At 44.9% G+C, this 24429-nt stretch overlaps 2 protein-coding genes across 3 annotated transcripts; both read right to left on the bottom strand.

The window, feature by feature from the left end:
* Positions 1-1801: 1801 nt before the first annotated feature.
* Positions 1802-15901, bottom strand: AMDHD1 (amidohydrolase domain containing 1). Of its 2 annotated transcripts, none has more exons than XM_009556291.2 (9): positions 15679-15901; positions 13054-13160; positions 12031-12095; positions 11189-11466; positions 7105-7330; positions 5984-6108; positions 3202-3295; positions 2632-2792; positions 1802-2211 (listed from the first exon to the last, which is right to left on the bottom strand). In XM_009556291.2, the coding sequence occupies exons 1-9, from the start codon at positions 15813-15815 to the stop codon at positions 2097-2099; spliced, it is 1308 nt and encodes a 435-aa protein (XP_009554586.2). In that variant the 5' UTR covers positions 15816-15901; the 3' UTR covers positions 1802-2096. The 2 variants fall into 2 exon arrangements, with proteins under 2 accessions (XP_009554586.2, XP_053912846.1); XM_054056871.1 differs by lacking the exon at positions 15679-15901 and adding an exon at positions 13717-14154 and having other exon boundaries at positions 1803-2211.
* Positions 15902-20741: 4840 nt separating this feature from the next.
* On the bottom strand, positions 20742-24096 carry SNRPF (small nuclear ribonucleoprotein polypeptide F). The gene is made up of 4 exons (XM_009556265.2): positions 23959-24096; positions 23424-23549; positions 23130-23194; positions 20742-22253 (listed from the first exon to the last, which is right to left on the bottom strand). Exons 1-4 carry the CDS (start codon positions 23959-23961, stop codon positions 22187-22189), a joined length of 261 nt encoding a protein of 86 aa, XP_009554560.1. The 5' UTR covers positions 23962-24096; the 3' UTR covers positions 20742-22186.
* Positions 24097-24429: the final 333 nt, after the last annotated feature.

Genomic DNA, 24429 nt, shown 5'->3' with positions numbered 1-24429 from the left:
AGGAACCACTTAGGTCAGCTGTGCCACTGGACTATAACCACATCCTCTAACTCCAGACTTGCCACTAATTATAGCCCTAGGGCATACTTCCAAAAGGCTACTGGATACAGCCAAGCTGGACAGAGAAGCATGTGTTTTGAAGTTCCTGTTAGAGCTCATGCCTGAGAGCTGAATCCCCTCACGTCAGTAGTTTCAGGCTGTGAATGCCTATTCCTGTCTAGCAAGAGAATATTTCGGGTTTTCCTAAGGCAATCTCAGGCTCCTGAATGCCTTAGGCACTTTGGAGAGGATGTCCTGAGCCTTCCTTCCCACTCACCTCCACTTTTGGCGACCTGGGAGCAAGGGACCAGCACACACTGCAGCACAGTGGCCTCAGCTTTGCACCATATCTTTGCAAAGCCAAGAGGCGCTGCGCCCGCCGCAGGCTGCCCTTCAGAAATGCCTGCACTCATACCCTGATGGGTATCCCCAATTGCCTGCACAAACGTTATTTGTGAAAGCTGTCTTCAGCAGAATGGACTGTGAGATTCCATACTTCAAATGTTCTTCCAAGCTCTAGAAAAACAAAGGTCCACGCCCACATCTGGTGCAACACCTGCTTGCAGGAAAACGCATCTAGTGGCAGGAATGTCACTAAATTGTTGTAAAAACTGGTTAAGTTGGCTAACCTGGCTCGAATAAAGCATGAACAAAGATACTTTACAGGGTGGATGTAAACAGATGTGCTCAAGGCTCAGGGAGATCAGAAGCTCATACATGTTTTTGATGGCTTTCAAATACCTGTAAATCAGAATGAGACTGTTGTCCGTCCTCAGAGGTCTGTTTCACTATAGCACTCTGCTCTGTACCACAGGTTATGTCACCTGCTTGCCTCAATAATCATTTTTGATGCTAAGTTCTTCACGCTTGTCAGGCGTAGTTTTATGACTTTACCTTCAGAAGTTAAGCCCTTTTGTTTCTGCAGCCACCATCCATTTCAAAGGCTGAAGAAAACCCTCATTCTCTGTGTATTCAGAGACTCTCTACCCAAGACCCTTTGCTTAAACATTGCAGCAGCTTGAACTCTCCAGAGCTGTATCATCATATCATGTTGTCATACTCATATTCAATTTATCATCAAAACCGCAGTCAAACTTCCATGAACAAACACGTCTCACTTTGTTTGAATCACTAGATTCAGCCTAGAATAAATTAAATGGGATTTTTTGGAACATCTGTATGACACTGTATGCAATCTTCTTTTAAATTTCCAGGTAAACGAAATTATGAGAGGTTGGCTGCACTCACCAGACCTCATGGGGCTAAACTGCCTCCAAGAGTAAACTGTAAGGTTTTGGCATCACTAATTTCCAATGTCAGGCCTGATCTGACCCCTTTACTTACAGTGCAATCCAACTTTCAGCAGCCAAGTGAGTGGTGTACCTGATTGTATCTTCCTGTCCTCCTTGTTCTTGTGCCCCTACAGCTCTGAAGGAGCTGTGAAATCCTCAGCAAAGATCAGCTGATAAGCAGCACCTTGCTGGGCTCCCAGCTGCTGTTGGTTCCCAACAAGTTTCAAGGCTGCAGAAATCAGGAGATGCAGTATTTTGGAGAGGTAAGATACTGTGCTTCCCACCACAACTATGGTTCCTGGTATCTGCTGAGTTTAAGGAATTATGAGTGTTTCCTTAGGATGCTGTGGCCTCCTAGCAACTCCAAGGGCTACCCCAAATGTGCATGCCTGAGCCCCTGGGCTCTGTCACAAGTTACTTAACATCATTCTTGCCAATAAATCTTACCTGGATCCAAACTTCTTTTATTGGTGATTTGTTTGGGTTATTTTCAAATATAATAATTTTATAGATTAAAATTATATCACAAATCACTTTTGGAAACTATCTTATTTCAACTGGATACAATTATAAATTCTTTCCATGCGGTGGAGAGAAGGACAGATGCACCACATGGGTAACGTTTGGTAGAGTTTATTCAAATAAGAGAGCAGGTAAGGTAAGCAGGCAAACAATTTACCAGTGAACGAAAATCTGATTTGTCTGTTGCTTTGAAATACTCCATGCTAATTTGATTATAGTTCCTTCCTAAATTGCTGCCTTCTCTCAGTAACTGCTCATTGTCCCACACCTCTCATTTTGATAGACGACTTTTCCTTTAACTATAACGTAGTCGATCAATGCTTCATGTCCCCCAAACTGGTAAATCAAGTGCTCCCACCTAAAAAAGACAAGATGTTTAAGAAGATCCAGCCTTGCACAAAAGCTGTATACACCTGGCAAGATTTGCTTGAACCATTGGAAAACACTGTTCCGTGTATACACATTGATCACTTGTTGCATGAATACAGTGAGTTCACGTACAAATCAGCAGAGAATGCTTTCCACAAAACAAACAGGTACAATCTCTAGATAATTTGCAACTAGGAATATATTATTTGTAATATTAGCCCCAAAAGTCTCAGGCTTTATTTTCCATTGGAGTGATTATGAAGAACAGAAGTGGGTCTAAAATGATAGCAGCATTCCTTTTTTCAGATGAAAGCACAAGGAATTCACTAACCTCTCCCCTATGCAAACAAAGTGAAAAGCAAAGTCCCTGATGTTAAATCACATTTCAAACAACAACGGAAAAACAAACCTTGGTGCATTTATGATAATGAAATCCCCCTGCTTGCCAGTCTCTATGGAGCCATGTGTGTCTGATTTTCCCAGAGCATAAGCTGCATTAATGGTGGCAGCTGCTAGTGCTTCATTCATTGACATCTTCAAGTTTACACAGGCCAGATGCATCACCATAGGCTAGTGGGCAAGGTAAGTAGAAGATGGGAGTTATCAGTAAAACAAATAAAGCTGTTCATTCCTGAAATCCCTGAGCACTCTCTGCCCTCCTTGCACAACAGGAGTTGTCCTGCGTGATGTAAGTCTTGCCAGCTCCAAAATGAGAACTCTAAAATCAGGAACTTTCAGAGCCTTTTCATAAGTCTCTTGGCACATATGAAGAATAGAAGCCCTTCTGGTTTCAAGAATTTCTGGCAAAAATTACTAAACCACATTAAAAAAAAAAAAAGCATAAGCCATTGTCTAAGCTGGGTATAGAGGTCTCTTTGCAGACCTGAAGACGGTTTTAAGCATGCAAGATCTATACACAAGTTGTATTGGTAAGAGCTTTCATACTTTCGTATTGTTTTAAGTATTAGGAATAGCTTACCATTGAAAAACAGTATGCATTAGGATTAAAGTCACTGCCAAGAGCAACTATAACTCCTTCTTCTAACATTTTTCTAGCTGGAGGTTGCTTCAGTCTAGCAGGAAAAAGACACTTGTCAGTACAATTCACTTTGTTATTACATGATAAATTACAAGAGCAAAAGTCATCATTCGGTTTGGCTACATTCATGTCTTCAGTTACACTAATCCTTTCAGAGACAAACAGCCAGATTCTCCTCTTGACTCCCTACCTATCACCCTATGGACAGCATAAATGGGAGGTGTAATCCACTGCTTTTGCAGTAACAGCGTGTGGCAGCAGTCACTACCAACTATCAGGCTCCAGGTCACTGAAATTCCGGTATTTATCCAAGCCACAGCCACTAAAGGATTTACAAGGTGAAAAATCTTCCTTTCTCAAAAAAAGTAATTTCCTAGGCCTTATAGTTTCCTAGCATGGCAACTCTCCAGCTGCACTCTCTGGTCCAGCTCTGGCCATCAGGTAAAGCCCCAGCCACTGCTGCTTTTCTTAAAACCAGGGGACAGCATAGGAGCAGGAGCCCCTGAGGTCTGAGCTCTCACTATTGGTCCTGAAGGAACTGAGGGAGACCGGTAAAAGATGTACCACAACGCCTCATAGCAACCTCTCATATATTCCACAGCTTCAGGCCCTCTAACACTCTCTTAACCAGCCCTCTGTTATATCTCTTCTTCATTTTTAGACCTGTGTTCAGTAGACAGTGCACCAGACACTGGAACAAACAAGGAATCTGAACAGGTTGGACCGCTGGGCTGAGACCAACAGGATTAGGTTTAACAAGGCCAAATGCCGGGTCCTGCACTTGGGGCACAACAACCCTATGCAGTGCTACAGACTAGGAGAAGTCTGGCTAGAAAGCTGCCTGGAGGAGAAGGACCTGGGGGTGTTGATTGACAGCTGACTGAACACGAGCAAGCTGTGTGCCCAGGTGGCCAAGAAGGCCAATGGCATCTTGGCTTGTATCAGAAACGGTGTGGCCAGCAGGTCCAGGGAGGTTATTCTCCCTCTGTACTCGGCACTGGTGAGACCGCACCTCGAATACTGTGTTCAGTTCTGGACCCCTCACCACAAGAAGGATGTTGAGGCTCTGGAGTGTGTCCAGAGAAGAGCAACGAAGCTGGTGAGGAGGCTGGAGAACAAGTCTTATGAGGAACAGCTGAGAGAACTGGGGTTGTTTAGCCTGGAGAAGAGGAGGCTGAGGGGAGACCTTATTGCTCTCTACAACTACCTGAAAGGAGGTTGTGGAGAGGAGGGAGCTGGCCTCTTCTCCCAAGTGACAGGGGACAGGACAAGGGGGAATGGCCTCAAGCTGTGCCAGGGGAGGTTCAGGCTGGATATCAGGAAAAAAATTTCATGGAAAAGGTCATTGGGCACTGGAACAGGCTGCCCAGGGAGGTGTTGAGTCACCTTCCCTGGAGGTATTTAAGGGACAGGTGGATGAGGTACTGAGGGGCATGGTTTAGGGATTGTTAGGAATGGTTGGACTCAATGATCCCGTGGGTCCTTTCCAACCTACTGATTCTATGATTCTAAGATCTCATTTCCTACTGCTCGTTATTATCCATATATTAGACTTATCTTGAGGTTATAAACTTTCCAGCACATGGAGTTTTTGGAGCAACATGTGAGTTACAGCTGCAGCCTTTTCTACAGGTGCCTGCATTTCTGTTGTCTCCTTTACCACCCTGCTTGGGATCATTTGGTATTTTAAGACATTCTCCCCAAGATCTGTATTCTGGCAGTGCATGTAGATGCAACCAGCCAGTGGGTTTCAAAGCACTGGTGCAGGACATGGCCAGCTAATCACAGACAGAAGCATAACCATGGACATAGATGTGGACACAGGTTGCAATTGCATAAGCTTCAACGCCTCAGAAAGCGGGCTGCCGAAAATAAACCAAAATGAGCTTAAAGATCTTCTTTTTGCAGGAGGGAAGGTACTATTGGGTCATGGTCTTCATTGTCCAGCTAGCTTATTTTTGGCATTAGGGGTAAGCAGGTGGTCCATCTATGCTTATCTGGAATACTTGCATATGGAAAACAGTGTTCTTAAGGCAACTCTGCTCAGTTTTGCCTGGGTAAAATCAGATGAGATTTTTAAAATGCTACCCACAGTCTTTCAGCTCTTTTGATAACTAAAGGATTAATTTCCCAGAAATACCTTCTACAAGAGAGCAAATACATCTGTTGTAGATGTTATTTGCCTAAAAAGAAGACAAGTCACTTTTCAAAATCTCAATGGATTAAAGAAAATCAGTCCAGTCTTCTTCTTAAATGAATGCCTGATTATTACTTTAGCCTGTCATAAGGGTTAAATTCCAGTGTTGAATGGAACACTCCAAACCTACTGTGAGACTTCTCAGAAGTAGGGTAGTGCCTCATTTTCCAGAATCTCCACCAGAAACAAGACATAGAATCATAGAATAGTTAGGGTTGGAAGGGACCGTAAAGATCATCTAATTCCAATGCCCCAGCCATTGGCAGGGACATCCCACTAGATCAGGCTGCCCAAGGCCCCATCCAACCCGGCCTTGAATACTTCCAGGGATGGGGCATCCAAAACTTCCCTTGGCAACCTGTTCCAGTAGAGACAAACAGGCTTATTCAACTCTTTCTATTCATGATTGTCCTCATTGATCCAGCCCAAGCTTTAAGGGCTGGATCCTAGCTTACGCTTTTATGTTAAAAGAACCTAAAACCACAAACATCTGCTACAAAAGACATCCTCCAGTCTAGACCTTACCTTAGCATGTAGGCAGTTGTCGGTAAAAGGACAGCAGCACACTCAGCTCTTGCCATTGCTGAGATACCTTCATCACTAACTTCTTCCAGGTGGCTGATGGCTCGGGCTCCTAGTGCAGCTCCAAGCTAAGCAAATTTTCAAGAAAATTACTTGCTGTTCTCAATTAATTCAGTAAAGCAATGTTGTTATCAAATGACTAGAGGTGACAATTCACTACTAATGTAAAATTTACTAAAAAAAAATCAAAAAGAATTCTTGAAAGAATGAACACAATACAGAAACAAAATATTTGTTAATTTATCATAGGAAAAGTTAACCATAAAACAATAGCAAACATCCACTAAACGAAAGCATGCTTTCAATGGTGTTTAGCAAACTAACATGCAAACTATGGGACAGCTATCAATAAAATCATCATCAACTCCTGTTTACAAAGTATCTGACAGAAAGGGGTTGACAAAACTGACACTGGTTGCAGAAATAGTAGTGCAACTGCTATCTTCAATAGTGAAGCACCAAAAAGGCTTCTATGATCAACCAAGCTTTAATTTTGGGTTTGGTTTGTTTTTTTTTTTTTCTTTTAAAATACAGCACAGTATAATTTAAGCAGATCCTAAAAGAAGAAAACAATTTTTAAATGGTGGTGAAACATGGTCTCAGAGTGACTTTCTTCATCAAAATACTTGGAAGCCTATTCTTGACTAAACTGTCCCTCTGAGTGTGCTCACTGCACATCTGACTTGGTGTTGCTAATAGGACATTTAAGGAAAAAATATTTTTCAAGTTGTGTAGAAGTCATGCTTTTGTCATTCTTGGGTTCATGGATATCTGCCTTCCCCGTCTGTACCCCATATAGAGGATAAGCAAAGTCAATGTTTGATTAGGCAGTGTGTGCTAGTCCCAGAGGTCAAGGCTTCCTCCCATGTCCTTAACTCCAAAGCTACACAAGGGCTGCACTTTCTATCGTCCGATAGAAATAGATGTCTATGAATGGTTCATTTTATAAAGTCTTAGAAAAGAAGACCTTGGTTTTGAAAACTGCAATTCTTTCAAGGATTCAGCTCTCACAAAAGGAAAGCAAAAAGCAAAAACGGTTTAAGTGAATGTTAAGAAAGACATACCTCAGCAGATTTCATTGGATGGAGTTCATCACCATGGAAGTTAATCTGTAACCCTATATCTTTTCCAGCTTGAAGAATTCTCCTAGTAGACTCCAGATCAAAAACTCCCTTCTCACAGAACACATCTATATTGTTAACATGTATTTCACCACTTAGTTTGAGTTCTTTCAGTTTAGGGAGATGGTTATTGATAATGTCATCTGTGGCTTCTGTAGCAGTTTTCCCTCTAATAAAAAGAAAACGTTTCAGAGCCATAAGACTAACATCCTTGAAGTCTGGCAAACATTCAAACTGCACAAGCAATTACTAGGTTATTTAGAAAACAATGCAAATACAAATCACTCAGAAAAATTCTTTGCATTAAAAACTGTAAAACTACTGTAATTCAAGTACTCTCAAACACTTTCCATTCAAAGAATATTAGATAGTATTACTATATATTTTTTAATAAGGTTGGCTTCTTCGATGTTAACTAAGATACAGGATGTTTTAAAACTAATTATTCTACTTTCCTATTCATATAATCTGCCCTACTTAAACTATGTCCTAAAACACAGCTACTTAAAATATGTAAATTAATATTAAAATATGGGGTTTATTCAATATTTTTATGCAAGTATCAAAGCAGAAAGGGGGTTGTGACACAAATCATTATTTTATATTTACCTCTCTTCCTTTTATATCATTCACAGTGATGGCTAGATAACTGTTTCTAAATCAGAAGGCCTTCCTGAGGTTCAATTTGCCAAGGTCAGAACCATTTATGAACCCCTTACTACACAAAGATAACTCAAGAGCGATCAGTATATGCCTTTGAAAGAGCGAGGATTCCACAAACCTGCAATTGAGTTGATATTTCACAATTTTAAGATCTAAAGATAAATGACCTACTGCAGCCAAGTGCCTGTGACATCTTGATTCACACTTCAGGCACTGCAAGGCATGCAGAGAGTGGCATAGTACAACTCTTTGGGGTTGCTCAGATTTTTACCATGCCAAGCCTTCTCTGTTTTTTTTTTTTACATGACAGTTTTTGGAGGAATTTGAGCTGAAAGATTAGAAGCAGAGCCAAGAAAAAAAACCAGAGGGAAATGCAAGTCTCGCTTTCACTTCTTAAGGGATGTAATGCCTAAGAAATCAAAACTGCTGTTGTTCTAATGCAAGAGACTTCTGCTCAGGAAATCACTTTGAAAATTTCTTCCTAAAGATGAAAAGGATCCAGTGAAGCCTTGCCAATAAAAAAAAAAAAATTAAAAAAAAAAAAAAAACCACAAAATCAGACATCCCCAAAATAATGAATTTGATTCAAAATGATGACTGGAGGGATGACAGACCAGTTATTTCTTTGCCCCTCCTGCTGTGAGCTTTTTAAGTTTACTTCCTAAAGAACTAGAGATGCTCCAAGTCTGGAAGTTCTGAGGCTGGAGACATTTTCTAAAAGACATGAACAAGGACCACTACAAACAGAGCAGGCTTACTTTTCCCTAGGATGGCTCAAACTAAAGCAGCCTGCACCACTTGGTGTGTACTTTAGTAAGCACTGCCTGTTACCAATGCACTGTTACCAATCCCCACCAAATAATCGTGTTGGGAAGGACCTCTGCAGCTCATCTGATCCAAGCCCTGGTGCAGGGCAGAATCAATTTGAATGGATGAATCAAATATCAATGGTACATTCTAGAAACAGAAAATCAATCTGAATAGCTGTTTCCCTAGAAATTATGAACAGATAACACATAGCAAGTTCTCAACACCTGCCCAAAGCTAATTTCCATGTAGGAATAAAGAATAACCAATGCTGCCAAATCTGGAGGTTGGCTCCTCTTAAGACTCCACATATTGAAGCTTTAAAAGACATGCCACATATTGCAAGACTTGGGAACATAGAAGAATTGACTTCCTCATCAATTAAATGAAATTTCTTGTGATGCTTCTGTTGTAAGAGTCCAGACTTGCAACAGCAAATTAAGCCATGCGTAAGAAGCAGGAAAGCAAATGGCTTGGCAAGAACTTAACAAAGCTCCTTGGCAGCAGCCCTGCTAAGCAGCATTTTTTAATGAGCAAGTATAACATTGCTCTCTTGTTCCACATTAAATGGAATGACCTTAAATTGATTCATTATTAGCAGATTGGCAGTAACATCTTTGCATGATTATGATCATTCCAAAATTATTAGACATTTAATGGCTACCTAGTCAAGAGTTGCCATTATGTGCCTACAACAAAAAAAAGGCTATTATATTTTAAGATCCACATAAATCAAGAAGATTTAAATAAAAACAGTTAATCTTACTCTCTTGTTTGTATGATTTAGGCATAAGTGAACTACAGGACAGTTTTATGGGATACACTGTTGAAAGTAAACTGACACGAGCTTAAGTGACTTGGAAGATATCTGTTTAACAGCTTCTAGAATCCACAAAATCATCATCTCATTTGCATAAATAGTATCAAAGAGCAATTTCCAGCCCCAAGCCTGTGGGCAACATGTTCTACTTGCAATCCACCACTATCACCAAAACTGAAGGAAATTCAGTTTGAAACTGGAGCTCAACAAAAAGGGATGTCTCCCTCAGCATGTTACTGGCTCCTATGTTCAGGAGACAGCCAAAGGCAGAGGACCACGGCTCTGAACATCAGGATCTGTATCAGAGACAAACTGCAGAATTCCTCATGGTCAAAATAAAAACCCAAGGCAGAGACTGTTTGAAGGGAGGAAGAAAAGACAAGCAAAATATTCTAGCCATTAATGTTTAAATGAGAACAGAAGAGGATTTAAGAAGACCCAAACTGGAAAATACAGATAATTCCGTATTTTCTTCATGGAATTTTCTCAAATCCCCAACTACCTTTTCTCCTTTCTTAAAATACAATAACCCCACTACCTATATTTTGCTATGCTTGACATGCATCAATGAGGACAGAACTGTGACAATTGAGACTGTATCTGTATCTGTGACTTCTCTGGGCCTGTTCCACTGCTTCACCACCCTCACAGCAAAAACTTTCTCCCCAATATCTAATCTAAATCCTCCCTCTTTCAGCTTAAAACTGTTACCCCTCATCCTATCACTGCACTCCCTGATAAAGAACCCAATATATAGTTTAAGGTAAAACCTCAATTTTATTTTACCATTAAGGCCTGTAAATTTTAGTAGATCTTCTTGAAATAAATATTCAGTGTTGTCAGCAGATTTTAGTTACTTTATTTGTAACCATCTTCCAGTTACTGAAGATGATGCAGGATTCCTCTTGAATAGTTAAGGTAACAACAGCTAATTTCCATTCCTGTCCCAACTACACAATAATTAGATCACAAATTTTTCTAGGTCATATTTTCTTGAACGTCAGAAGAGGTAGAGTATATTTTTTTTTTAATGGACATCTCTTAAATATTGCCACAGTACCTCTGTGACACTAGGCTTGCCACTATCTTACATGCTTTGTTTTGCAGAAGCCTGCCACTCACTCTGTCAAACTATAGGTTTCAAAACACTTGCATAGCTAAAACTCCTCATTAATTCTTTCATGCAATGAAATCTGGTAACTTTTCTTCATCATAGGGAAGAAAAATCAAAGTGAGAAAGGCTTGTTATGGTATGTCTACTTGAGCCATCAAAACAGTTGTGATTACGCACATTTACTTTAATCTACTCATCTCATGCCTAGAAGATGTATGCAATTCTTCATTGCACGGAAGCATAATTAAGCTTTGTTTAAGGAATAAATACAGTATTTTTTTCTGTTACGTGGTTAAAATAAAAGCTCATAGCAGAGACTAAGCTTGAAGAGTAGTAGCAAACCCAAGCAGAACTTTCTGTACAGGAAACCCTGTAATCTGTGTTATTTTCAGTGTGAGCACCAGCCAGAGGCAGGGATTCTCTGCTAAGCTTATGTTGGCATTTAGTAGCCATTAAATAACGCCTTCCTTCAAACTAAAATTCAGGAGTGTGTACTGTAAATACTGGCTATTGTTTCAAATACGTTGAGGGCTGAGCAGAATAAACCTTTCTGAAATTAACAGCCAATTTTCAATGCAAAGCAGCAATACTTAACAAAAGCAACAAAAATCAAGTCACATTACTTCGGCACAGAATGAGCTCCACAGTATGTTGAAGAAATGCCAATATCCATGGATTGCTTAGCACGTTCGATCACCTTCAGCATTTTAAGCTCTGTTTCTAAGTTTAAGCCATATCCACTCTTGCACTCAACCAATGTAGATCCTGCTCTGCGCATGCGTTCAAGTCGGTGTTTGAAAGTATTGAACAGCTCTTCTTCTGTGGCCTTTCGAGTGTGTTCCACAGTAAAATGTATTCCTCCTCCAGCCTGGTGGATCTCCATATAGGATGCACCTGCCAGCTGGGAGGAAAAAAGAAAACAAACGCCACCCCATCCCACACAAATAGCTATTAAATGTGCATTTTCTATCCAACAGATTCTGGAAAGTGTCTTAAGGTTTCTTTGCAGTGAGAACGAAAAGAGGGAGGAAAAAAAGCCTGTTAATTCTTCCCCCACTCTCCATCCCCTCCACTTAAGTGAAGAAATTATGTAAGAAGCAACATAAAGAGAATTACTCAGAAGATTTGCTTCCCCCTGAACCCAAGGGGGAAAACTTATCTCTCGCTCAAAAATTCATATGTGTGGAAAAAAAAAGAAAAAAATAATATAGATGGTAATAGAAGGCAGCAGTCTTGTATTGCTTCAGTCAATGCAAAAATGCATCAGGAACGGCCGCAAATGCTGCAGTTACGCTCCTCTCTCAGCCTACCAATATCCAAAAGCCTTCCCTCCTCCCTCAGTTAGATTATGTGACGGAGATTATATATTTTCTACAGATGACAAATGGGAGTTACTAGAAAGTAGAAACAGTTGTGCATTAAAAAAGAGGAAGAAAAATCCAGCTGTGTAATTTTATGCCATTACCTTCATTGCAAACTCATGAACTCTATCACCAGCCCACACTGGGTGTGTATGTGCATCTACCAGGCCTAAACAAAACAAAGTAAATATACACTCAGCTTATTTTGTTATGAACATGAAAGAAAATGAAATGGACAGCAGAAGCTCCCCTATAAAGTCTCTATTGGTTAGAGAAAAAGAAAAATCCAGCTAGTAAAAGGTCTAGAATTTTCTTCAAAGACTACTTATTTTCTTTCAATTTTTTTAGGTGTAACACCTTATGCAAAACATCTCTAGGTAAGTGCACCATTTGCTGAGTTCTGCACATTGTTTTGATGACTTTTTTCAAACTGTTGAAGAAATTATAAATGATAAACTGTGAAAGAGTTTATTAGACTGTAAAGATACCAAAGTGCTTAAGCTGGGCTTCATACGCCGGCACTTGCTCTGTTAATCGTCCACTTACTCCAGCAGGAGCTCTTTCTATGAGCTGTGAAACCAATGCTAGTGAAAGCTGACTACCTCAAACAAAGCAGCGGTCTGACAGCTCATATGCTAACACCACTTGCAAAGTTTAACACACAATCGATTACCTTAGGTCTATTTTTTTATCAGGTAAATTTGAAAATCATGTGACTTAAAATCCTGAACTGCCCTTTTGCCTTCTAGCAGCTGCAGGCAGGAAGGAGAGATTGAGATCCACGGTGGAACAGATGATGGTTAGGAAGAGTAGAGAAGAGAGATGCGAAACTGAAAAATCACTTAGTGGGCCAGCTGTGTTACTGAAGTGATCTATGATACAGAGAAAGAAATGAAAGATGAAACCAGAGGAGGCAGAACTCAACCAAGAAGCAAAAAAAAATCCCATCCCAAATGCTGCAATTTTCTTCTTGTGTCACCTTTGGTGAGGAAGCTACAATACTCTGCCGCTCAACACAAGTATTATCAAACCAGTACTGGATACAGGGGGAAAAGGACAGGGGGATGTTTAATAAACATTTGCTTTGCCACCATTTGGCATCATATCATTATGAAATCCACACCTACCTGGTAACACACACTTCCCAGAGCAGTCAATTACACTTTCAAACGTAGCTCCTGAAAACTGACTGCGAATAACATCTGCCTGGCCCACAGCTTTGATACATCCATCTCTGCAAACAACAGAAAATGAAGAGAGGAAGTGTGAGCCTGTTTAAAAGTCAAATGCTCATTGATAGACCTCCTGGAGCAACAACTCTCTGAAAGCAGGGATAGGGACCTGCAGGAGGTCTGAAGTTTCACACAGGAGCTGGCTTGCTAGTCTTACAGATGCACAGAAAACACTGGGCTACTGCCATGCATTTCAAATTGCTTACCATAACATCTGTCTTGCTCTCTGCTTACATCCCTCAGAACAACAACTTGCTACTCTTTTGTTCTAATTTCTGCTAGAAAACATTATTTTTATGCGGATTGGCAAATATACAGCATTCCTCCAGCAAGTATCTGCAGGGCACTCTTCTCATGGAAACCAAAATGTCAGTGCCAGCCTCTACTGTCTGGACCGAAATCATACGTTGCATCCTTGGAAGCCACAGGGATAAATCTTTTGGGGGCTGATCTTCAGTTCAAAGGCAATTTTCTCCCAGTGGAGCTCAAGGATAGTACCAGGAAGCCCTGCCTGCACTTGAGGGATCCCTGACAGCCAGGCACAGCGCTTCACCTCACCTACATGAGAGGAGCTCCCTGGGGGACACGCAGCACCTCTGACTTTTCAGCATGGTCTTTCTCCAGGTCTTTTCAAGCCATTGGAAATCATGGGTACCTCATTAAAGGTATTTCTATGCTACACGGCTGAATTTCTAACAGGCAAATAGCAGTTAAAGCATTTAGAAATGGGAGAGATGTAACTATATACATTAATTATTAACTATAATTTCATTAATCACACAAATTATTTATAGGATTGCTATTAGTTCAAGTCAGTTCACCTAGAAACAAAGCAGAGGCAGAAGGCAGTAGCAGTTATGATTAACCCCAGGCTAGAACTTATCTTTCCAAGGCTGGAAGTGTGAACATAGCACGATAAAGGACATTATCAGGCTATGGACTGCAATAATGACAATTATGAAGGCACGTTTCATTGCAGTCAGGTCACTGCCGTTCCACAGCCACTGGGCAGTGGCAGGGACAAACACGGGGCAGGGATGGGCACCAACTGGGCAGAGATGGGCACCAGGCAGGGATGGCACCAGGCAGGGATGGCACCAGGCAGGGACGGGCACCGGGCAAGGATGAGCACCAGGCAGGGATGAGCACCAGGCAGGGATGGCACCAGGCAGGGATGGCACCAGGCAGGGACGAGCACCGGGCAGAGATGGCACCGGGCAGAGATGGCACCGGGCAGGGACAAGCACTGGGCAGGGATGAGCACCAGGCAGGGATGAGCACCAGGCAGTGATGGCACCAGGCAGGGACGGGCACCAGGCAGGGACGAGCACCGGGCAGGGACGAGCACCGGGCAGGGATGGCACTGGGCAGGGACAAGCACCGGGCAGGGATGGCACCGGGCAGGGATGGCACCAGGCAGGGATGGCACCAGGCAGGGACGGGCAGAGGGCAGGGATGGCACCAGGCAGGGATGAGCACCAGGCAGGGACGAGCACCAGGCAGAGATGGCACCGGGCAGGGACAAGCACTGGGCAGGGATGGCACCGGGCAGGGATGGCACCAGGCAGGGACGGGCACCGGGCAGGGATGAGCACCAGGCAGTGATGGCACCAGGCAGGGATGAGCACCAGGCAGGGACGAGCACTGGGCAGGGATGAGCACCAGGCAGGGATGAGCACCAGGCAGTGATGGCACCAGGCAGGGACGGGCACCGGGCAGGGACGAGCACCGGGCAGGGATGGCACCGGGCAGGGATGAGCACCAGGCAGGGATGGCACCGGGCAGGGATGGCACCAGGCAGGGACAGGCAGAGGGCAGGGATGGCACCAGGCAGGGACGGGCACCGGGCAGGGATGAGCACCAGGCAGGGACGAGCACCGGGCAGAGATGGCACCGGGCAGGGACAAGCACTGGGCAGGGATGGCACCGGGCAGGGATGGCACCAGGCAGGGACGGCACCAGGCAGGGACGGGCACCGGGCAGGGACGGGCACCGGGCAGGGACAAGCACCAGGCAGGGACGAGCACCGGGCAGGGATGGCACCGGGCAGGGATGGCACCAGGCAGGGACGGCACCAGGCAGGGACGGGCACCGGGCAGGGATGAGCACCAGGCAGGGACAAGCACCAGGCAGGGATGAGCACCAGGCAGGGATGACACCAGGTAGGGACAAGTACCGGGCATGGATGGCACCAGGCAGGGACGGGCAGAGGGCAGTGATGGCACTGGGTAGGGATAGCAATGGGAAGGGACAGATATTTGGCTGGGATGGCACTGGGCTGGGAACAGGGCAGGGATGTCACCGGGCAGAAGTGGCACCGGGCAGGGATGTCACTGAGCTGGGATGGCACCGGGCAGGGATGGGAACAGGGCAGAGATGGCATCGGGCAGGGATGGGCAGAGAGAAGGGACAGACACCGGGCTGGGATGGCACCGGGCAGCGACGGGAATAGGGCAGGGATGTCCCCGTTCAGGGCTGTCCCCGTCCCCAGCTCTGCGGCTCTCCCCACCCCGCACTCACAGCCCCACCACCAGGCTGGCGCCCCGCAGCTCGGCCGGGCTGCCCGCGCCCTCCCGCCGCAGGAACCGCTCCCCGCGGCCGCAGACCAGCACCAGCTGCTCCGCGTTCTCCAGCAGCAGCAGCTGCCGCCCCGCCATCGCCGGGAACGGCCCCACTGCCCGCGATGGACTCGCCCAGCAGCCTCCGGCGCGGTGAAGGCTCCGGGAAGAGGAGCAAAGTCAACAGCTCAAAGGTCATGGGACAGCAGGATGGTGACCGGGGGTGGGGGTGTAAATCCCCTCCCACTGTAGGGGACGAACAGTTTCGTGAACGCCTGAGGAACTTGAACGTATCTAAGTCGATGGGATCTGATGAGATGCATCCCAGAGTCCTGAGGGAATTGTCCGATGTGGTTGCCAAGCCACATTCGGTGATATTTGAAAAGCCATGGCAGTCAGGAGAAGTCCCGGGCGACTGGAAGAAGGGTAACTTGCCCATTTTTAAAAAGGGTAGAAAAGATGACCCTGAGAGCTACCGACCTGTCAGCCTCACCTCTGTGCCTGGGAAGACCATGGAACAGATCCTCCTAGAAGCTATGCTAAAGCACGTGGAGAATAGGGAGGTGATTAGAGGCAGCCAGCATGGCTTCACCAGGGGCAAGTCCTGCCAGATCAACCTAGTGGCTTTCTCTGATGGGGTAACCGCAGCAGTGGACATGGGTAAACCAACGGATGTGACCTATCTGGACTTCTGCAAAGCCTTTGACACGGTCCCCCACAACATCCTTCTCTCTAAACTGGAGATATATGGATTTGATGGGTGGACTATTCAGTGGATAAGAAACTGGTTGGAAGTGTCGTATTTGAAGAGTAGTGGTCAATGGCTCAAAGTCCAGATGGAGATCCTCGACAAGTAGTGTCCCTCAGGGGTCGGTACTGGGACCAATGCTCTTTGATATCTTCATCAGTGATATTGACAGCGAGATTGAGTGCACGCTCAGCATGTTTGCAGATGACACCAAGCTTAGTGGTGCAGTTGCCACACTGGAACAACAGGATGTCATCCAGAGGGCCCTGGACAGACTGGAGAAGTGGGCCTCTGAGAACCTCATGAGGTTCAACAAGGCAAAGTGCAAGGTCCTGCACCTTGGTCAGGGCAATCAATGGTTTCAGTACACGATGGGGAATGATGTGATTGAGAGCAGCCCTGAGGAGGAGGACTTGGGCGTGCTGGTCAATGAGAAGCTTGACATGAGCCGGCAATGTGCACTCGCAGCACAGAAGGCCAACCAAATCCTGGGCTGCATCAAAAGAAGTGTGGCCAGCAGGTCGAGGGAAGTGATTCTACCCCTCTATTCCTCTCTTGTGAGACCTCACCTGGAGTATTGTGTCCAGTTCTGGAATCCTCAACAGAAGAAGGATATGGAACTATTGGAATGGGTCCAGAGGAGGGCTACAGAGATGATCAGAGGGCTGGAGCTCCTCCCATATGAGGACAGGCTCATAGAATCACTAGGTTAGAAAGGACCTTTGAGACCATCAAGCCCAACCGTAGCTGTCCGCTACTTAACCACATCCCTGAGCACTTCATCTACCTGTCTTTTAAACACCTCCAGGGATGATGACTCAACCACTCCCTGGGCAGCCTCTTCCAGTGCCCGATTCTGGAATCCTCAACATAAGAAGGATATAGAACTGTTGGAATGGGTCCAGAGGAGGGCTAGAAAGATGATCAGAGAGCTAGAGCACCTCCCATATGAGGACAGGCTGAGAGAGTTGGGCTTGTTCAGCCTGGAGAAGAGAAGGCTCCGATGTAAGCTTATAGCACCTTCCAGTACCTGAAGGGGCTACAAGAAAGCTGGGGAGGGACTGTTCACAAAGGCTTGTAGTGATAGGACGAGAGGCAATGGGTATAAACTGGAGAGGGGCAAATTTAGACTAGAGATAACGAAGAATTTCTTCACTATGAGAGTGGCACTTCACTGGCACAGGTTGCCCAGGGGAGTTGTGGATGCCCCATCCCTGGAGGTGTTCAAGGCCAGGTTGGATGGGGCCTTGGGCAATCTAGTCTGGTGGGACGTGTCCCTGCCCATGACAGGGGGGTTGGAAGTGGATGATCCTTAAGGTCCCTTCCAACCCAAACTATTCTATGATTCTATAAAGTCGGGACAGGCTGGGTGATTCTTCACAGGACGGGTGATGCAGTGACCGTCCTCACCCCTGCCACATTCAACACCTGGCAGAAATTTGGTCTTTAAGAATGAATTTGGCATCAGGTGGGTGTGCTAAGTGAGGGATACTGTTCTTGCTGCAATGTGGGGCTGTGTGACAAAATCTGTACGTTGTGCTGGTTTATGATAAGCGCTGAAGCACTAGTTTTGTGGGTTGAGGTCTTTCGGAGCCCTCTGTTCGCATTGCACAACCTAGAGATTTCCCTTTGCTAAGCAAACAGGAGCTTCTGAATTGGGAGCATTTGTCTGCCCACTTTCCCCTTCCCCAGTGTCCATCACCTCGCCAACATCCATCAACTGACCAACATCGATCACCTCAGCAATGTCCATCATCTCACCGACATCCATCACTTTGCCAACATCCCAGCATCAACCCCTCAGGGACCATAACAGCTTTCATTGCACCATATATTTAGGCAAACATCAATTTATCCAGGCAGGTAATTGTTTGTACAATTCCACGACTGAAAGTTTTGTGCGATTCTGCTGCCCCCTAGAGAATTCAGGATGGGAGAGTCAGGATCAAGTATTTACTCTTGACATGGATTTTTGGTTTTCTTCTCTTCAAACACTCACAGGGAGTATAGGGCTCCAGTAATTCTCAGGTTGCAAATGGAGCGTATTTCTATATAGGTGGTCCCTCAACCACCTTTCTGGTGGCTGTAATCTTCTTTTGACACCTTCTTTTCTTGTAGAAGATGATCAATTTTAAATGTTTGTAACACATCTATACGTGTGGATCATGTACAGCAGAAACAGATGGATGTGTTGGCTCTTCAAACAAGAGCTCAAGTCTTGTTTTCAAATGAGGCAATGTATGCAGCTAAAATGCAGTGTTTTGCATTTAGTAACACTCCTAAAAAGTGAATAAAACTATGATAGCATCAAGAGTTATCTTGTGTTGCTACTCCACTGGCTTAATGTTGTACAATGACATAATCTTCATCTTTCTCCAAAAGATTCTTTCTCACTAGCATGCAGAAGAATGAAGGAGAGATGGTAGATGGTGCTTTACTGCTTCCAAGAGTTCTTGCTGCTGCCTTTGGCCTCCCCTGGCAGTATCACAGTACAATGGAAAGCAGAAATCAAAGAACCACCTTGTAACAGAGTCATAGCAAAGACCGGACACTCCTGGAGAGGGAGGAGAAGGGAAGGAGGATGTTTGAGCACTCGTGGTGGAGTGAAAGCTGGCATGTCAGGAATGAAACACAGTATACTGTGGTGGACCTTGGCACTCACTGGACCAGTACTGCAAATAAAAGCAGAGGATAAGATAATTCAACTGGAGCCAGAAGGGAGCAGTCCCCACCCCCACAGAGCTCACCTCTCTGTGTGCGGTGGGGTGGCAGGCAAATTAAGACGTCTAGACTAAACAGCTTCACTGTAACACTGTCTTATGGCACTGTTAAGTACTGCAAAATCATCTTCCTCATATCCACAAATATGTTAGGGTGTATGTTCAATGAGCTGCTCTTTCTGCCCTTCTGAGGACCAGCAGGGAACATTAAATTCCCACCTGTGCTTGTACATCCCTGTTTAATCGCATACTGGGCCATCCAGTGCTTCCATGAACAAGGGCTAGAAGTCAGACAGAAACCAGCCTAAATGATTCTTACGTTTATGTTTCTCACATCTACATGTTTTTTTGCTTTTTGTCTCTTTCAGCAATTCCAGAGAGAATTTCCAAGAGCAAATGTGACAACAGCAGCTCTGCTTCTGGTGATCCAACCTCAGACTCCAGCCACTCATCACATAAGTTTTGGAAAAAGGGAGGAAAAAAAGTAAGTTCTGTGGAAAGCTTTACATTTGCAAGAAGTGCATTGTTAGACTCTTAAGGATAAAATTCTTTTTTTTCCTGCAAAATTTTATAGGTCTTGATAAAAGCAATCAAAAGACGATAACTGCTTTCAAAGCTAAAGACAAAGGCCAGTTCTTTACAGTGCTGGTGGGTCTTTGCTTGCTGAAAAGGTGTGTGTTCCTAAAACAACCTGGGGATAATATCCTATGCTCATTTTCCTTATGTTATTATCATTGGGTATTCTAAGTTCCTTGAGTTTGCCAATTTGGGTAGGAAAATGACTTATTTCACCAAAAAAAAATTAAAAGTAAGGTAGCAAAAGAGAACAGAGAGGAGAAAAAATAATAAATGTAGAGATAAGTAAAAAATCCAGTTGAGTAGCAGGTTGTTGATTTAAGAGATTTCATCTCTTCTTGCTGGTGCTTCATGCAAGTGTATGAGATTAAGTTTATATTTGTCCTTAGTGTTGACACTTTATTTCAGAAGCTTTTGCACTGACCTGCCAGTGGTGGTGACGCAGACAGGGCTGGTGCAGAGCTGCCACCAAGATCTCCACGGTGCCTCCAGGAGACCAGTGGCAGCACACCAGCCACCTTCCACTTCAAGTGGTTTATTCAAAGCTCATACCCAGTGCTTTGTGAAGGCATTTAAAAGCAATATGGGAAGCTAACCCATAACGCTGGATTGACTGCTAATTAGCTGGCCATCACTTAGCTCCTTTCCTTACAGAAATCAGGTAAGCTAACGACACAGCCTGCGGCATGTTGGAAACTTACATAAAACCTTTTTTTCCTCCTATAATCTCAGGCTTCTGTGCAATGTGCCTGCATGAATTCAGTCAGAGAGGGGCTTGAGTCTGCAAAGAGCAGAAAATGGCCATGTCTAAGGCAGGCCAGAACCACAGCAGAGGACAAAAGCAATTTTTACCTTTCATGAAGTTCCACTGATGAGATGACACAGTGATATAGAAGGAATTCTACTTTCCCCACATATAAAACGGGAATAATACTTCTGTATTTGGTGACAGCATTACAGTTAAGTGGGTCAAAGTAACACAATAGCTGTAATTTACGTTCACGAAGCGCACCCCTTGCCATCTGGGTTCTGCTTTGTCTCTCCAAACCACCCCTTACAGGTAGCGACTCTTGGCTCCATCAGTGCCTCCAAGTCAGACTCAGACTGGCAGCACTGGCAAAGCAACAGCTTTTCATTAAGAAATGCTGATAAGCAGGAGATATCCAGTTAACCTCACTGTTTCAGAGTAGACATTTAAAAACATGGTTATTGTGTTCCTGCCAAAACTTTTTAACATTCTGGATTGCTGGTAACAAAGACAGACTTGCTTTTTATGACAGAGACTGGGAAAGAACACTCATTTTGCAGTGTGCTGTCTGCACTCCAATAATGTCATTTAAGTCTATGGACCTTTATGGCTGCCAGAACGCTTTTGTTTGTGTGGATATTGGCTACAAAGTCAATACAGATTTGTCCTTACAATAAGGATTGTATAGCCACACCTCAAGCTTTGTGACTCAAAGCAGCAAAATATTTCCTACAGACATTGGGGTATAACAGATCCCCACATCTCACCTGCACTGAAGTCTTGACAACTATTTCAAATTTGTTTACAGATAGGTTTAAAGACTAAGTAGTAACCACATACATACTGTAAACTATACAAACTGCCATATTTTCCTGTGTTTCAGAACGAAAGATAATTGGTACACAGCTTTCAAAATAGAGAAGACAGCTAAGAATGAGCTTCCTGCAAATACTGAAGACAACTTACAGTACTGAAATAAGACTACAAAGTGTTATAGCTGCATCTTTTTAACTAACCACCTTGGAGCTGAAGGAATTATCAAATCGTCAGTGGTCCAGTGTAGGCAGATGAGGATATTTTTTTAAAGTAGACTGCTGCTCATTCCACAGTCTGTATTATCATCGTTATGGAGAGAAGGGCTATTCCTGCAGCTGTTCCAATCTATTCAGCACCTTAGAATGACAGGATAGTCACATACACAGGATGAAACATTCTTCACCTTCTATTATATACTTGCCTGCACGGCAGTGTGGCTGCCTGACAGCAAAGCACTGATACTGATGCTGAACTGAGCCAATATAGGAATGAACCACCTCTTTTGGAATACACAGCTTCGCAGATTTAATTCATTGCAACGACCACTTAAGCTCAAATATTTCCTTTGACAGTATGGCATCTGCTGACACAGGTAACACTTAGAAGTTGGTTTAGGGGGTCTTTTCAGTTTGTTTGATGTTTTAAATACTCACTTTTCACTCTAATATTTTCAGCTTTAAATTGAAATAACTGCCTATTCCTCCAGCATGAGTTTTTCAGACACCAACCAACGATTAGAGACCATTTCAAGTGTTAACTTTCCTCAGATTAGAACACAATAGGACAAAAAGTAAACACCTTATTACAAAGTTATGGAAAACAAAAAGAAAAAAAAATGTTTATTTCTAGATATACAAAACACCTATTCTCTCATTTCACCATCTTCTTCCTCTTCTTCCACACCTCTGATGTACAAAACGTTATTGCACCTGTAAACAGAAAAAAAAAGAGTTCCCGTAATTGTTATTTTTTTTTATTTTCCACCTGTTATATATACACTACTCGTAGCATTTTCCTGCCTGAGAGTAGCCTGGCAACAGCCAAATTCCACATAACAAATTGCTGCTATTGGCCTTGTAGAGATTTCCACAGAGTTCATGACACCTGCAAAACTACTGAGTTCATAAACACAGTAACTACTTGGCAATGCTGTACAAGAAATTTTTACTCAAGTTATTATCAAGTTTTATCTCCAAATATGCAAAATGCTCTCAGTAGCGAAAAACTAATCTACTCTACTAATGCCAAGAGATTAATAACTATACAACAATCTGCAAGACTAAGAGATTTAGTTGCCTCAAAAAGGTATCATTAATACTTAGAATCACAGAATCATTAAGGTTGGTAAAGACCTCTAAGATCATCCAGTCCAACTGTCAGCCCAACGCCACCGTGCTGGCTAAACCATCTCCCAAAATGCCACGCCTACACATTTTTTAAACCCCTCCAGCGATGGAGATTCCATCACTTCCCTGGGCAGCTTCTTCCAGCGCTTCACAATTCTTTCAGTGAAAAATTTTTTAATAATACCCAGTCTAAGCCTCCCCTGGTGCAGCCTGAGACCATTTACTCTCATCCTCTCACCTGTTACTTGGGAGGAGACTAGCACCCGCCTCACTATTCCTTTACAAGTGCTTCAAAAGTCATTATTCCTCCCTTCAGACAGGATCTCAGCCTTCCCATAAAAGTTATGTCAACACTTAGCATCTTAGTTAGACAAGAACCAGAGCACCTACCAACACAAGTTTTAATGCAAACGGTAAGATTATGGGGGACCCAGCCTCCACTACAAATATGCAGATTACCTTATCAAAACTTCACCCAGGTGTCCAGACAATGCACCGTCTATGTACTCCTCTGTGTTCGCAAGCTTGAGAAAGAAACCAGTCACAGTCAGAATGATTATACTAGCAGAGACTTTGCAGAGCCCACCAATTCTGCCCTACAACCCACAGCCTGGCAGTAAGCAACTCCAGGGGACCTCACTCCTACCAGGCTGAGGCTTTAGAAGCACCCCGCTTCCCCCCTTTTCCCTCCCTAGGGTCAAAGCCCCTCACCAGCAGCCCAGATGGCTCTTACCTCCTTCCCAACCGCCTCACCTGCATGTTCATGTAGCCGTCAACGGAGACGAGGTAGCCCTTATACTCCATCCCCCACTTCAGCTTCACCATCACCGGTTTCCCCGTCAGCCCGTTCAGGAACGGCTTGGGGTTGAGGGGCAGGCTCTGATGGGGGAACAGACACTGCTCAGCACCACCGTCCGGCCCTTCTTCCCTCACACTCCCCCGGGATCACTAACCACCATGTCCCACCTTCCCTCCCTCCCCAGCTCCCTCGGGACCATTAAAGGCCATGTCCTACTCTTCCCTCCCTCCCACTCCCCCAGGAACGCTAACCACCGTGTCCCACTCTTCACTCCATCAACCTCCCAGCTCCCTTGGGACTATTATCAGCCATGTTTCACACTCCCCACACACACACTGTAGCTCCCTCGGGACCATTAAAGGCTCCATCCCACTCTTCCCCCACCTCCCCCGCCTAGTTCCCTCGGGACCATTAACAGCCATATCCCACTCTTCCTCCCCCCAGCTCCCTCGGGACCATTAAGAGCCGTGTCCCACTCCCCGATCTCACCATGGCGGCGCGGGGCGGCGGCCCGGGACAGGCAGGCCCAGGCGACTCCCTTCGTGCGCGCCGCGCGCTCCGAGAGAATGGGAGGCGGCAGCCTCGCTCCAGCTTCCGCTTCCGAGGGCGCCGCTCCGCTCACCTCCAGCCCCTCCCCTCCCCGCGCGCTCCATAGGCTGGGGCGCCCCCGCGCGCGAGGCCAAAAGCGGGGCTGCCCATTGGCTGGCGGCGGCGCGCGCCTCTCTTATTGGCTGAGCGGCCCGCCGTTCCCCCCCCATCCCCCCACCCCCCTCCCCCCCCCCCCCCCCCCCCCGCCGTGCCAACCAATGGGGGTGGGTTGGCAGTCCGGGGTCGCGGTCCTGCAGACCTCCAGGCCGCAGGGTTCTCTCTCTCTCCCTGTGGTGACCGCTTCGCCACCCCAGAGCCTCGCAGCCCCCGGAGGGCTGGTTTCGCCCTTCTCAGGCCGGCAGCAACCTTATT

Source organism: Cuculus canorus, chromosome 1, assembly GCF_017976375.1.
Source record: "Cuculus canorus isolate bCucCan1 chromosome 1, bCucCan1.pri, whole genome shotgun sequence".
In the NCBI taxonomy this organism is placed as follows: Eukaryota; Metazoa; Chordata; class Aves; order Cuculiformes; family Cuculidae; genus Cuculus; species Cuculus canorus.
The sequence above is the reverse complement of the archived record's forward strand: the minus strand, read 5'-3'. Positions and strand labels throughout refer to the sequence as shown.

What these genes read in the sequence shown, in the direction of transcription:
- AMDHD1 (XM_009556291.2), bottom strand. Translation starts at nt 15,815, where the DNA reads ATGGCGGGGCGGCAGCTGCTGCTGCTGGAGAACGCGGAGCAGCTGGTG. An exon ending in GCCAGCCTGGTGGTGGGGCT is followed by an intron (nt 13,161 to 15,678) that starts GTGAGTGCGGGG and finishes TGTTGTTTGCAG; the next exon opens with AGATGGATGTATCAAAGCTG. An exon ending in ATGCATACTGTTTTTCAATG is followed by an intron (nt 2,793 to 3,201) that starts GTAAGCTATTCC and finishes CTTGCCCACTAG; the next exon opens with CCTATGGTGATGCATCTGGC.
- SNRPF (XM_009556265.2), bottom strand. An exon ending in ACGGCTACATGAACATGCAG is followed by an intron (nt 23,195 to 23,423) that starts GTGAGGCGGTTG and finishes TTCTTTCTCAAG; the next exon opens with CTTGCGAACACAGAGGAGTA. An exon ending in CTGGGTGAAGTTTTGATAAG is followed by an intron (nt 22,254 to 23,129) that starts GTAATCTGCATA and finishes TTCTGTTTACAG; the next exon opens with GTGCAATAACGTTTTGTACA.